Source organism: Nylanderia fulva, unplaced genomic scaffold (genome assembly GCF_048542155.1).
Source record: "Nylanderia fulva isolate GAGA-0341 unplaced genomic scaffold, ASM4854215v1 Scaffold16, whole genome shotgun sequence".
Classification (NCBI taxonomy): domain Eukaryota; kingdom Metazoa; phylum Arthropoda; class Insecta; order Hymenoptera; family Formicidae; genus Nylanderia; species Nylanderia fulva.
Window position 1 is genome coordinate 2,508,200 of NW_028189835.1, and position 14,623 is coordinate 2,522,822.

The window sequence follows — 14,623 nt, forward strand, 5'->3', positions numbered from 1 at the left end:
TTATTTTCAAATTTTATTATAATATCAAGTTTTTTTTGAGTATATGGCCTAATTACATAATTCAATCTGAAATTAATTTTATATATATAATATTAATCTATAATAACTGTCTATACTAACATTGCTTAGAAAATCTTTATTTCAAGATTTCAAATATTGAAAACAAAACGAGAAGTTTCAGTGTGCAGAGCAAGGCAGAATAGCGTAAACGATGAGTATTATAGATCTATTTTTTTATGTTTTCGATTTTCTTTCATCTTCTGTAATTTTTATCACAAAGCAGTGCTAAACAAATTAATTTTATTGTACAATATAAAAAGTTTATTGTAGATCAGCATGATCCAATCTCTCATGATTCGTAAACTATCTAAATCTGTAAGCAGCTGTAATTAAAATAAGAATGTAATGCTTATATAGCACAGATTAAATAATGCAGATAATTACACTTTTTTGTCATCTATTTAAAAGTTTACAAAGAAAAAAAAGAGAGAAGAGTTGGCTCATGCTGATGTACAGTTTGTCCCAAAATTGGCGGAGAGAATAATGCTCTTTTTTTGCAAAGTTTATATTAAAAATAAATCTACAATAATAAAATAACATCAATAATTTTTGATTATAAAGTATTATAAAAATATTAAAAACTTTTCGCGCGCATGCACGTGACTAAGATTCAGAAATGCAAATAATGCAAATATTTTGATTATTATTTGATTGAAGGTAAACTTTGACAGAATTTTAATTTTTGTTTTTTGATTGAGTATTTAGATATAACGAATGATAAAGTTTGGAGAATTGTGGAAGATAATAGTTTCTTACTTGGACATATTTTCCCTAAGATAAGAATTGATTCTAATTGATTCTATTTCGTAAGAAACAACGCTACGTGTAAACTTTTCGCCAATTTTGAAACACTCTGCATGCCGTTATCGATATCGTCATAAGAGATATACAACGAGCACTTGTCCTCTATGTAAGCTATCATTTTTCTTTCACAATACATCCTTTTTTTGTTACTTCTAATGGATTTTTTTAAAATGTCGTTACATGCAATATAACGATTCGTTGTGTGCTGTATTTTGTTTCTTTTGATGGAAATTGAACAACCCTAGACTCGACGCTAAAGCTTAGTAGCCTCGAAAGTCTCCGCCCGGTCGAGGTATGTCATATCGAGGGTTCCCGTCGTAAGACACCTGTGCGCTGAAACCGTGCTGCCAGTCGGCGGTGTATCGCACGATTTGCGTCCTGCCATCCGGAAGTTGCACCCTATATTCGCCACGAACAATATCGCCGTCGCTAATAGCATTGTGGGAATAATCGTTGCCGAAAGCGTCCTCCTTCACGGCGTAATTGAAGTCGAATGGCATTCCGGGTTCGTGATGATGATGGTCGTGCTACAACAAGATATACAGTTAAACACCCAGAATATAATCGTAATATTAATCTAGTACTATTATATGTAGATGATTTTTTTAATCTCAATTACAGAAATGCAAATATAAAACAGGCTCATTATATGCATATATAAATATATAAAATGAATATTAATATTAATATAAAACTATAAAAATTCATTCTTCAGATTTTCTTCAGACGACTAATTATATTCATCAAATATTCAATCATTTCACCAGAAGGAAGATACCAAGTGTTCACTTCACGTCTACTTACACCAGGCTCGATAGCATTCCCGCTAGGACCGCTCGGTGCGCCGGTATAACTCGGGTAACCAGATGTGGGAGTCGGCCTGGGTCCAGGTACACCATAAGTCGACGTCGGTCTGGGCACACCGTAGGTCGACGTCGGCCTGGGTCCAGGTACGCCGTAGGTCGGCGTCGGCCCAGGTACACCATAGGTCGACGTCGGTCTAGGCTCGAGGTAGGTCGGCGTCGGTCTGGGAACAGTGGGCGTCGGTCTTGGCCCGGGGAAGCTCGGTGTGGGCTTCGGGAATTGCACCGGTGGCTTGCTGTACGAGTAACCACCCTTCGTCGGCTCTGGCGGCAGATATGTGTTGCGTCGCGTGCCCGGTGGTAGGTCACCAATAACATTCGCCACCGTCACGAAGAGCACGGCCAGCTGCGCAAGAGAAACTTTGCTGAGAAAATACACTCTTCGAGGGTGAAATCAATCACGTCATGGCATAGACTTTCTCGAGTCTCATTTTAGAAACCAAATAATTTGTTTAAATCCTGAACCCTTCTGTCAATGAACCAGTGGTACCCAGGTACCCAAAGCAACTTCAAATGTTAAAAATGTGTAGGAACTTTTCTCAAAGTACAAGGATCTTTATATTTGGAAACCTTTTAAAGTATAACGAGAAAGAATATTTTATGCTTAGCAGATGCTATAAAAAAGTTAGCTATGAAAAAATGTAATGTATCGAAAATTGTTGGTGCTCGGATATCCATACATTGATGAAAAATTATGAATTGACAGAAGAGTTAAAATTGAATTAATTAGACTAGAGAAGCTTTCAATGGAGATATACACAGAGAGAATTTTTTCTTAGAATTTATCCTGAAAATCAGGGTAATTGTGGGATAATATGGTATGGGAAGAATTTTATAATTAATTAATTTTAGAATTTCTCTGATTAATATTTACCACAATAAAAAATATTAAAATGTACATAATAATCGAACATATTTTATATCTTATTATGGCACATTTTAATATTTTTTATTGTGATAAATATTTTAATCAGAGAAACTTATAAAATTCTTCCAATACTATATCGTTCTACGATTATCATGATTTTCAGGATAAATTCTAAGAGAAAATTCTATGTATCGATGAAAAATAGTTTGCGATAAGAAAGAAGAAGAATCCGAGATTGTGTTTTAAATTAAATGTTACGGCATTATTGGCTTTATACCATACTATGAGTTTTCCAATCGTAAATAAATGGATAACACATTTTTCATTCCGGTTATTAAAGAGTGAGGGACAGAAACACCTGTATTTATAATATGTGATCTTTTATTAATTTGAAGGACTTGGAATGGCACTTACTTAGTTGTACCATACATGTGAGAGAAAGTCGTGTGAATTCTCCGAGATTTCAGAGATTAGGAATTTATAATTTCGCAGAATAAATCTTCTTTCTTGTCGATCTATCTTTGTTTCCAACATATTTATTACTTATTAATTATCGTGTATTTATATCGATGTTGAAATTCTTCAATAGAAGAGCTTAACTCACAGACGTTTTCTGAAATCACAAATTTCATATTGTGATACGAAATAGAATGCGTTACGCTTTCAAACGTGATAATACACATTTGAGATACAAGCATGTAGCTATTACTTATTTCGCGACGCTCGACGCAAGTTTATCGCGTCATTTGCAATATGAATGCGCAAGATGAAGACGCGTTTTTTAAATAACCGGAACATATGTCAGCAGTCGACATTTCGAGAAATCGTCCAGGTCCAGCTGTATAACGAGAACGTACGTAATATGTGATGTCGCAAACCCCTGATGACAGTTTAGCGTTGCTAGCTTTAGACGCGTATTGACATATATGGATTTCATTTCTTTGCAATTTTAATTATGCATCACATGCATACATGTTTTGACCTTGCGTTATTCTTCAGCTTCTCATTTCTTAATATTTAATGTTTTATTACAAAAATATAAATATTTATTTTTTAAGTAAAGAGTATTTTAAGCAAACTCAAATCAAGCAAAATATTATATATATTTTTATTCTTACTTTCTGTCTATTGTAAAAAATGTCTAAATTTTTGCATATATACAAATATTACAGAAATAGGTCGAAAAATACTAGGTTTACACGATGGGTTAATGACCGGATACGCGAGTTTCCGTCGAGCCTCGATTCCATCGCAACTTGTGTTATGTCTTTAATACAGTGGAGAATATCTTTTGTTCGAATTATTACCCTGGCATATTTTATCTCCGCGCAAATGGACGCTCCTCGACTTTCAGCGAGAGAGAAAGAGAGATCCGGTGTTGAATTATCACCGCGCAATCGTGGGTGACATTTGTATCGCGAGTAAACTTATCAGTTACAAAATTGCGAACCGTGTCGTATTATGAGCGTGTAATTTTAATAAATCAAAAACGCGTCTTCTGTTACCGTCGAGGGCTTCATATTTAATACGACGTCAAGACGTCCAGAGAATATTTTTTGTCATTAATGCAACATATCTCGCGATTGTTGACTCTTGACGAGATTGATGGAAATCATTAAAGTCTGTGATGAAACATGTGTCGAATAAAATAATTCTTATCTATCGGCTTCGATGTCTTCTCGTCTTATAATATTATTAATTACTTGTTAGTTTATATAATAAATTACAAAATCGGAAATTGAGATTACAAACTAAATATCATTTTTTCTGGAATAATTTTTTACTACGCGTGATAAAATCAACAACTATTATTAATATGAAGATTATAATTTTATATTTAAAAGTGTATTTTTTTTACATTTATGTCACATAATTCACATTCGGCTTTTTAAATTTGTCATATAATAGAAAAAAAAAAACCGATTGCGAGAAATGTTTGCATTTAAATTAATTTTAGATTTAGATTGTGTGTCAAATTTCATTATTGAACATTGATCAGATTTTATGAATGACGTTATGTACTTGAATTTTACATTAATCATATGTAAGAGAGAAATAATCATCAATATAAATGCTATTCGAAAGATTTATTAGAAAATCTTTTACGACTGATTATGCGGTAATTATAATAACGTGTAACTGTTTGCCGCGAGTCAAGATAAATTATAAAGTACAAGCACAGGTACTAATGATAAGATAATATATTTTTCTGAAATAACTATTAATTGATTTGCATTTCTTTATGCAACTGATTAACGATATCAATCAACCATTTAATTGCACTCGAGAAATTATATATATATAAATTACAAATTTATTACAAATTACAATATCCCTTTAAAATATGTAATGCTAATTCTAAATGTTATAGTAATTTTTTATTGTTATTTCTCTTTTTCTCTTTCGGGTATAAATTTCCATTAATTATTTACGCACATTAGCGAGAAAGATTAAAAAATTTTAAGATAAAATGGTAGGAAAACGTACGAATATGCGTGTGAAGGGATGTTTGCCTGTATATATGTGTTTTCAAGAAACTAAACATATGTTCACCGCGATTTCGCATACGATAAGCGCCGCTGGGACTCTTATCTTTTTTTTCTTAAGTAATAACCCGTGTTTGACACGCGTGATTCGTCGATGCAATTATTAGTTTTCTCTTTCTCTCGATGAGAGAACTGAGAAAATCAACGTGAAAGAGGAGCAAACCGAATCAATAAATGTTACATTACAACGATGTTCTCTTTCCTTCTCTCTCTCTCTTCCTCGAAGAGAAATAGCGATCTGTGCTCTATTGCGACAGTAAAGACCTTTGTATTATGCTCTTAACCCTGTACTTCGAGAATGCATCGCGAGAAAGAGAGAGAAGGGTATATATGTGTGTGTTTATGCATTAAATATAAATACAAGAGGACAGATACGAGAGAAAAGAGGCTGCGCGACTTCATTTCAGTCATGGATTTTTTCCAAAAGGTCATGATTACAATTTTTTCGTTTCTTATTTTTCACTTTCTTAATTCTTTAAAATTATTTTCAATTTTTTTAACATTAAATATGCATCCATGAGCGTCCGCAGAATTTTTTCCAGAAAGGGACATGATTTTTTTCTTAATTTTTTATTTTTATTTTTTTGATATGAAATGTGCAAATAAATTTCAGTATTTATTAAAAAAGAGAACAAATAAGCTTAATTTTAGGGGGTTAAATGCCCCCTCTTGCACTGACGTCCATGATTTCAGTGATCGAAAACACACGGATTAGATAGAAATGCGATTGCAAGCTCCTCGGTTATTCATTAATGCGCGACGACGAGTGTCATCTCTCAGAGATGACTTTAAATCATTCCGTTGAATCCGCGATGCAACACAACGTCGTCGTCGCGTGGGCGCGAATCTGACGTTTATATTATGCCTCGTGCATGATGATATCACCCGGCCCATTGTTGTAATCGCTTTTCTTTTCATATTTAATAAGACACGAGGTATAATGAGAGAAGAAGCTCCCCTAACACAATGACAGTCGGATCGCTAATCTTTGATCCGCTTTTTAGATCCCGACTTCTTACAATCCTCTCTCCTTTCAGGAGTCGGAGAGTCTCTTACATTTACTCGATAAGGAGGAAAAAAAACTCTTTTGCCACTCGCATTCTATCCCGACACGGTACAATGCGTGGGAAGAACTCGCAATATTCTCTGGAGAACAGGTAAGGAGGTACCTATTCTCTTGAAAAGGGGTTCCCTTATTTATGAGCGTCCAAAGAATTGTTTCCAGAGGTGGGTGCATGTTTTCTTAATTTTTTAAAATTTGATGTTTTATTTTTTTATAATGAATTTGCAAATAAATTCCAGTGTTTGTTTAAAAGGAAAGCAAATGCTTAATTTTTTTATTGATTCCAAGGGAGGCAAGAGGATCCTCCTTTTTCACAAACGAAATTTATTCGTTGAACTCATTGGATTTTTTTTCCAGAGAGGAGCATGATTTTTTTCTTAATTTTATAAAACTTAATTTTTTGTTTTCATTTTTTAAATATTAAATATGCAAATATAAATTACAGTGTTTACTCAAAAAAAGAGCATGTGCTTAATTTTTCTATTGATTCCAAAGGGGAACCAGAGAATCCCCCTTTTCTTACGAGCAAAATTTATTCGTCAAACTCGTCGAATCATCAACTCGCGACTCTTCAAGAGTTGCGAAATGATGATGATTCGCGCACTACTGTGGCAGCTAGTTAATCTCGGCATCTTCAAACGGTGCGTATTTTACAATCGATCATCGATTTCTCGCGGAATGAGAGATTAATCATGCGGGATGGATTAAGCGAGCGACAGCCATAAGTGATTTATAACAAAAGGCATTTTATCAAATACGCCTTTCTTCGGGGGGGATTGAGTCATAACGAAGGTTTACGACATAAAGGTCGACCAGGTCCAAAGAGGAAGAGTAATCTCGGCTCACCAGACATAACACAAGATACAGGTTCCTTCGAATCTCGCATACGAGTGTTTAAATATATTTCATATTTTTATCGATATCCAAGTTCAAAGTCAATCGATAAACGACGATATGTTGATAATCGGAGAATAAAAAGAATCTAAAAAAAAATAAATAATGTCTTTAAATATGTGAATTAATGGACTTGTCAATTACGACTCGAGTAAGGGACTGTTTGTTTCTATTTCAACCACGTCTGTCATTTTTATCGCGGTAAATTTCCATTTTGATTTTTTATCAGCGGTAAATTATCATAAACCGCCGCCTGTAATTGTAATGGATGGAGAGAAAAAGGCTATAAACAATCAAGCAAGCAGAGGTCTTCGCGTATACAAAGATCTTTCAATAATTCATATCTCGATTATATCGCGGATTGATATCCCGACGTTTCTCTTTCATCACGAGAGTTACTTGCAAAATTTCTACTTGCGCGCGATTTTTCAAACTACGACTGGTATTTCTATTATTACTTAATTGCAAATACGGTGGGCGGAAACGAGTCCTGACGCAACAACGTCTTACACCTACTGAATAACTGGATTCGTCACAAAATATGAGGCTCGATTTCGCGCATCTTTAATCACGAAAAATGATGTAAAAATATGTACAAAAAATAGAGATTTAATTATTTAATTTTTATCGCGCGCACACATACACACACACACACACACACACATACCTGCAAATAATACATCTTGCGGCCACAATAAGTGATGGAGGTCGACGTGCTGGAACCACGTTAACTCGCGTTAGGGGCGAAACAACCCTTTGCTCGTGGAGGAGAGTGAACGCGCACTGCGAAAAAGTTTTCAAGTTAACACTACTCGGATGTGAAATATGGACGACGGCGATCGTTTTGCTACGCAAAAGGAGATGTATAGCCAATGAGAGACGTTTTACGAGCGTGAAGTGAAAATAAATGCGCGATCGCGCGATGGAAAAGGGCATATACCGCGTGCGGGAACGGTGATTATTTTCACATTTACAGTATATTATCTTGTCTTTTCAAGAACGTACGTCTATATGTATATCCCGATGAGTTCGAAACTATTCAACAATAAATTATTTAAAAACTTTCATATCGCTAGATATCGTGATAAATATAAATTCAATATTATTTATATCGGCATCGTTTTTCAACGCGCGTATAAATTTAAAAAAAAATAGTCAAAAGAATGTAATCAAATCGAGAAATAAATGGCGATAAGAGCCAAGTGTGACAAGTAGAACGCATATATATATATATATATATTTGAGTTTTATACATTTTATAATTATTGTAATTTTTTACCCGTTTGACGTTGCGATTTTATTTATTTCTATAATGTTGAAAATTAATTTTTCAATTGTGCTGAAGATGGCAAGAATGGGACGGAATCGTTTTGAATTTATAATAATTTTGTATAATAAAACATTTTTGAAATAATAAAATATATACGTTCTACTTATTGCGCTTGATTCCTCTTACCGCTTTTTTCTCAATCTGATTATATTCAGCAGTCTTAATTCTATTGTTTTACACAAAAAGTGGTACACTGATCAAAAAGTAAAAAAAATTCTCGATAAAAGGAGGATGTCGAGGTGACGATGCACCATCAAAAATTAAATTATATCACCGGGGATCTATAAACAATCGAGGGGGGTAGTTTCTCCCGCGGGATATTCACAGACAAGATTATTAATTAGCGCACGTGCGTAAGTATATACGAACAGGATATGCAATTCGTCGTTATTGTTGTTGTTGTTGTTACACTCTCCGCACGACTGTGAATAAAGTCGGTATGTAACTGCTCGGCATGCCGGCACGTTGGGTTTATATAGCATGGGTCTCTAATAAGATGATTCTTGAACGGTGTTGGGCCCCCAGTGTAGGGGGCGAGTAGAGGGGCCCCACTCGGAGGGGCCGGACTCCCTTGCTATGCCTTGGCTTGCCTTGTCTTCTCTCGTCTTATCTTGCCTATCCAGAGATCTTCGTCTCTCCTTCTCTCTATCTTTCTCTTGCGTTAGGTCGCCAAGGGTCGAAGCGAGGGTTTGTATTATATTTCTGGAAAAAGAGAAGAAAATTTTATGATTTTCTCATACACGCGAGGTGTTTCGTTAATCGTTTCCCGGTCTGTTTGAAGACACGCAAAAGTCAAAGTGTCAAAAAGTCATTTGATGAAATTTATTTGAGTATAGATTAGTTAGAATGCAGGCTTAGCAAGTGTCACGGTTTTTTAATTATTATTTCTTAATTAACTTTGTACTATATGGAGAGAATTTATCCTGAAAATCATGGCAATCGTGACAATATGGTATTGGAAGAATTTTTTAGAAAAGTGTCTCTGATTAATATTTGCCACAATAAAAAATATTAATATGTACATAAAATTAATCGAACATATTTTATATCTTATTGTGGCAAATATTAATCAGAGAAACTCTAATAAAATTCCCTCAATACCATATATTGTCCCACGATTACTATATGATTTTCGGGATAAATTCAAAGGGACAATTCTGTGTACTTTGAATTAGATTTGTATAATTATTACTCTATTTTGTCGTATTAAAAAATCGCATTATGATTCAATTATAATTATTTAAATGAATAAACCTTTGATTGGTTATTGAAATCATAACGATTTCAATTTCGGCAAATTAAAATTTTGATACGCTGTATGTAAAAAAATGTATCTTACATCAATCTTATAATTATTGTCATTGAAATATGAAGATCATTGCGAACACTGAAAAAAAATTTGTTAACTTGACTAAACCTTTCAACTAAAATCAAACATATAAAAATATTTAAATTAAACGTAACATATTAAATCCAACAAAATGTATATATATTTGTCTTAAATACTAATATACATACGTTCAATTAACAAAATAATTTAGTTGAACAGTTTAATGAAGTTAATAAAAATTGTTCTTTTCAGTGAAGAGAAAAATAAGTGTTCCTTATCGAAATACAAGAATTTGATTGATAATACGGTGCGATTTCCCGATCCCGGATTTCGCGATCGGAATTTTCTAACGAATGCCTTAGGATTCGTTTGATGCCCGTCGATTACTTAGCATTTGATGTTGCTAAACCAAGAGATTCAACGTCATAGACGATCTGTACCAGTGAATGGCGGCGATCTTCGTCCAGTTATCTGCGAACGTGGATGAAAGAGACTCAAAGGCACTCAATGCAACACTCGAATGCTGCACAACGGCATTTGATCTACGAGTTTCTAATACGACCGTCCGCGTAATCGATGGTGTAATGCCAGGTTTCGAATTCGCCGAGTCCATCTTTCATGCCTCTCCCATGACGTTTAACCCCTATATAATTCTTACACACGAACCGAAAGAGAGAAAGAGAGATAGAGATGCTCGCATGATGATATTCAATCGCCGTAAAATCGCTTCCTCGTACTTTGATAAATTTCGATATCGCTCGACGCACAATAATTTGATTACGTAAGCATGACGAAGAAAAAGTTAATTAACTTGTTAACGCTAATTGCAGTTAGTTGAAGATTCTATCGAATTTCACACAATTATAATAACCGATACTATCTCCCTTCCTTAATAACGTGATATTTTCTATATTTACCTTCATCCATATTTGATGTTGTTAAATACCTATAATTTTCAAACGCGCGATATGCGTCTTTACATATATATTATATATATATATATATATATATATATATATATATATATATATATATACATATATATATGATATGTATGATATATCTGAAATAACTCTTGTGGAATGTCTCGATCTCTGGCGAGAAAGTGAGTCCATTAGCTTCGGGATGATACCGAACGTATCATAAGGAAGACACTCTCTTCCTTGATTTTCTTTAATTGATTATGGCCGGCAATAACTCGCCGATGAAAAATGGAAAATGCGCGTATGAATCATGAGAAATGTTGTGCGATTCGATCTGCAGCTGCTTCGTTCGCAGATAAATCATGATCCGAGCACGCTTATTATTTATTTCTTCATTTCCGTTTCTTGTCAATCTTACATGGAATATTTTTATTCCTTGATTCGTGAGATTATTGCTCCTCCACTCTTTCCTCCCGCGAAATTTCCTTAAACATGCATTCAAGTTTTATTAATTACTTGAACTATCCGTTGAATAAGATAAGTCTTATCTCTCTCTCTAGCGAACATGCAAACGTAATATATTTATCTGAAGAAGTGCGCATCCGCATTTTAAATTTGTTTTTAATGCGAAAGAGAAAATGAGGAGAAATTTGCTCGCTTAAAAATATTCTTAGAAACTTGAGAAATGTTCAATTTAATTAAATCAATCAATAGATTCGATAAATGTATGACGGAAAAAAAATTTGATAGTATATGCAATAAGGATGTTTAAGGAAATTTTGAATAAACCATCTCGTGTAATTTCTACAATAATTCTAATTATTAAAATTGAAATAAGGAGGGATCAATGAGATATTATAATCGTTACTTTGTCGAGATTTTTTCCATGCTACGCGAAATTGATTTGTATTATATTTTTTCGCACAAAACGAGATGGAACGTTTATCCAACATGTCGATTTCTTTTTCACACATTTTTTTGCACTATATGCTAATTTCATTCTAATAGATATTACGTATCGATAAATATTTTCGCACAAAACTTACGCGATATAAAGAGAACATTTACGTTGAATACGCTCAGACTTGTGCAATATAATTATTCTGCATTTTGCATCGTGCCTTTTCCCTCGCGCTAAGACTTTAACTGACCTTAAAGTGACTTGTATCGATATAGACATAGGGTGTTGTAGCACTCGTGAAATATTCGACACTTAAACGTATCTTTGATAGATGCGAGTCGGTTCTCTTTATGAGATTTTCCTTCGCGAAGAAGTAAGTGATGGCTTATATAAGGATGATACAATTATGTAATAAAATGTCTGAGAAAATTCCTAGAAGTCTTATATGTATAATATATTTTTTATATATTATATATATTATATTTTAAAATATTATAAAATATTATTTTATCGTTAGCATTTTTGAAAAAATCTACTATACAATAATTTTTAATATTTATATTAAATATTTCTTTTCTATTATTACATAAAGATATATTTCTTTTCTATTATTAAAGATTACTATGAGAGTATGCCAACTTGTTATGTATTACATTACTTTCCTCGATGATGATTTATTCGGTTAAACATTTATAAACACATAAACCTCTCTTTTCACATTTATATTTATAGAAAATTAAGATTTCCACTTGCAATCTCGTTTGACACTCATCTAACAGGTTATAAATTAATATATGTTCAAACATGTTATTATCTGTTATTAAAGAGTAAATATGTATGCTATCTCAATTTGATAATAATAAGATGTACTCCTTCGCGCACTTCCCTCTTCCTCCAAGCAACGCAAAATGGAAAATGCAAATGCGTGCATGCAAATAAGAAAATAATACTCTTTAAGGCGAGCTTCTTTGAGAAAATGACCGTGACGAGAAATGCGGAAAATCGTATGCAGCGAAAAATACTAGCGGATCCTAATGATAATGAGAGAAGAGGTTTTGGCAAAATTATTTTATTATCATGCTTAGTTTTTAATATTTTTTCGTTCTTTTTTCAATTTTTTATTTTATATATATTAATTTTTTAAATATTTTTTATTCATTATTGCAGTAATTAATTATCAGTTCCGGATACTCAAGTAAGTAATTATCTTCGAGTATATTTATTGGCCATAAAAACATTCTTCAATAAATGGCTATAAATTATGAAATCGGCGAAACTGATTAATTTTTTAATTTGGAAAGAAGAGATTTAATGCCGAAACCCCTCTTGAAAATCTGCACTGAAAAAAAAATTTGTTAACGTGACTAAACCTTTCAACTAAATATTAATTTGTTAATTGAACATATATAAAAATATTTAAATTAAATATAATATATATTAAATTTAACAAAACGTATATTTGACTTAAATACTAATATATGTTCAATTAACAAAATAATAATTTAGTTGAAAGGTTTCGTCGAGTTAACAAATTTTTTTTCAATATGCCAGTGACGAAGAGAACACAAAAAAGTGCGCTTCATTCGAGCTCTATTTTTATATATGAGATCTACATCTCCGCGTTCGTTAAAGTGGCGAAGCGAGCGGTCGGAGAAAGGCACGATCCGGATCGCTCGAAGATTCTCATCGTGCCCTGCCTCGTTCATTCCTGGATCTCTCAACGCGCATCTAGCAAGAGCAGGTCAGGGCAGGATTACTCGGATCCTTCTCCTCTTCGTGAACGCGGCGCGATTAATTAAATCGAGCATCCATGCACCTGTCGGACAAGAGAGAGAGAGAGAGAGAAATCGCGGTTTAGGTGTCCACGAGATAAAGAGAGTATATCCTAAACCGGCGGTTTCAACGTAACATATTACGCGCGTTCTTTAATAGCGAATTTTTATTGCTCATTAAATAGCGACAAGAGGGAGACGCGCATCGGGAATTCCTCGATTTGCATTGTACGTAATAAATTGCGCAATAAATTCCTGCGGGTTACCCAATCATAGGGTAGCTCATTGTTGAAATAACTGAGGGAAATGTATCGTTTTTACGGTCCGGAATGATGTCGCGAGACGTTAATTAATATTTCATTATATTTGATGTTATTCTAAATCCTTCCCAGACAGCATCAACATCGAAACATTCCCAAAATCGGGTCATAAGACGTCTTTAAGATATTTTCTTAAATATCATAGCATAAGATGTCTTATGCCCCGATTGTGAATATGTTGCTGTCTGGGTTATTTGATAATAGCATGATATCAGAATATCAACTCTATAATTATTAATTATTTTCAAGCGAAATGTTCAAAGTATGCACAAAGAGAATTTTCTCATATATAGAATTTACCCTGAAAATCATGGTAATTGTAAGGTATTGGAAGAATTTTATAAGAGTTTCTCTGATTAATATTTACTACAAAAATATTAATATGTACATAGTAAAATTAATCGAACGTATTTTATATCTTATTGTAATAGATATCATGATTTTCAGGGTAAATTATAAGAGAATATTCTCTCTATGTGGATAATAAGTGCGCAAAAAAAATTCTATGTAAAGAAAATGGAATGTCAGAGATTTTCGCGATGTTACTTTCAATTGTCGATGCAAAATTGCATATATGCGCAATTATCGGGCAATATAAAAAAAGCGTGCCATTCTAAGAACGCTTAAATTCGCGATTGACAATACGTCGTTGGAGGAAAGAGACATTCGCTCGATCGTAGGTTCGATCGCATCCTCTATTGCGAAATGCATCGCGTCGCATCACATCGCTGGAATGCAGTTGCACGAATTATCCGATAATTACGCGAGAGTTGCGCCCACTTATCTCTACCCGCGAAGATTTGTATGCGAGTCGCGAGGCGACAATCAGCTGTTCGTCTCTTCCTCGTCGCGTCTTTCTCTTCGTTTTTTTTCTAGCTACATTCGACATCTTCTTCGACGAAGAAGAACAATCCGCGAAACAAAGCGCGTCCCCGGGAGGTCGATGAAC

The 14,623-nt window shown here is 33.8% G+C and overlaps 1 protein-coding gene across 5 annotated transcripts in view; it reads right to left on the minus strand.

Moving 5' to 3' along the window:
- The window catches only part of LOC114940428 (uncharacterized), a 26,499-nt gene continuing 11,876 nt past the window's right edge, over positions 1 to 14,623 (minus strand). For all 5 annotated transcript variants that reach the window (XM_085480794.1, XM_085480791.1, XM_029315112.2 and 2 more), the window contains 4 exons: positions 8,798 to 9,130; positions 7,766 to 7,881; positions 1,669 to 2,073; positions 1 to 1,391 (listed from right to left, as the gene is read on the minus strand). In XM_085480794.1, coding sequence (XP_085336920.1) covers positions 1,125 to 1,391; positions 1,669 to 2,073; positions 7,766 to 7,780 — 687 coding nt within the window. In that variant the 5' untranslated portion in view covers positions 7,781 to 7,881; positions 8,798 to 9,130 and the 3' untranslated portion in view covers positions 1 to 1,124. The remainder of the gene's footprint in view (positions 1,392 to 1,668; positions 2,074 to 7,765; positions 7,882 to 8,797; positions 9,131 to 14,623) is intronic.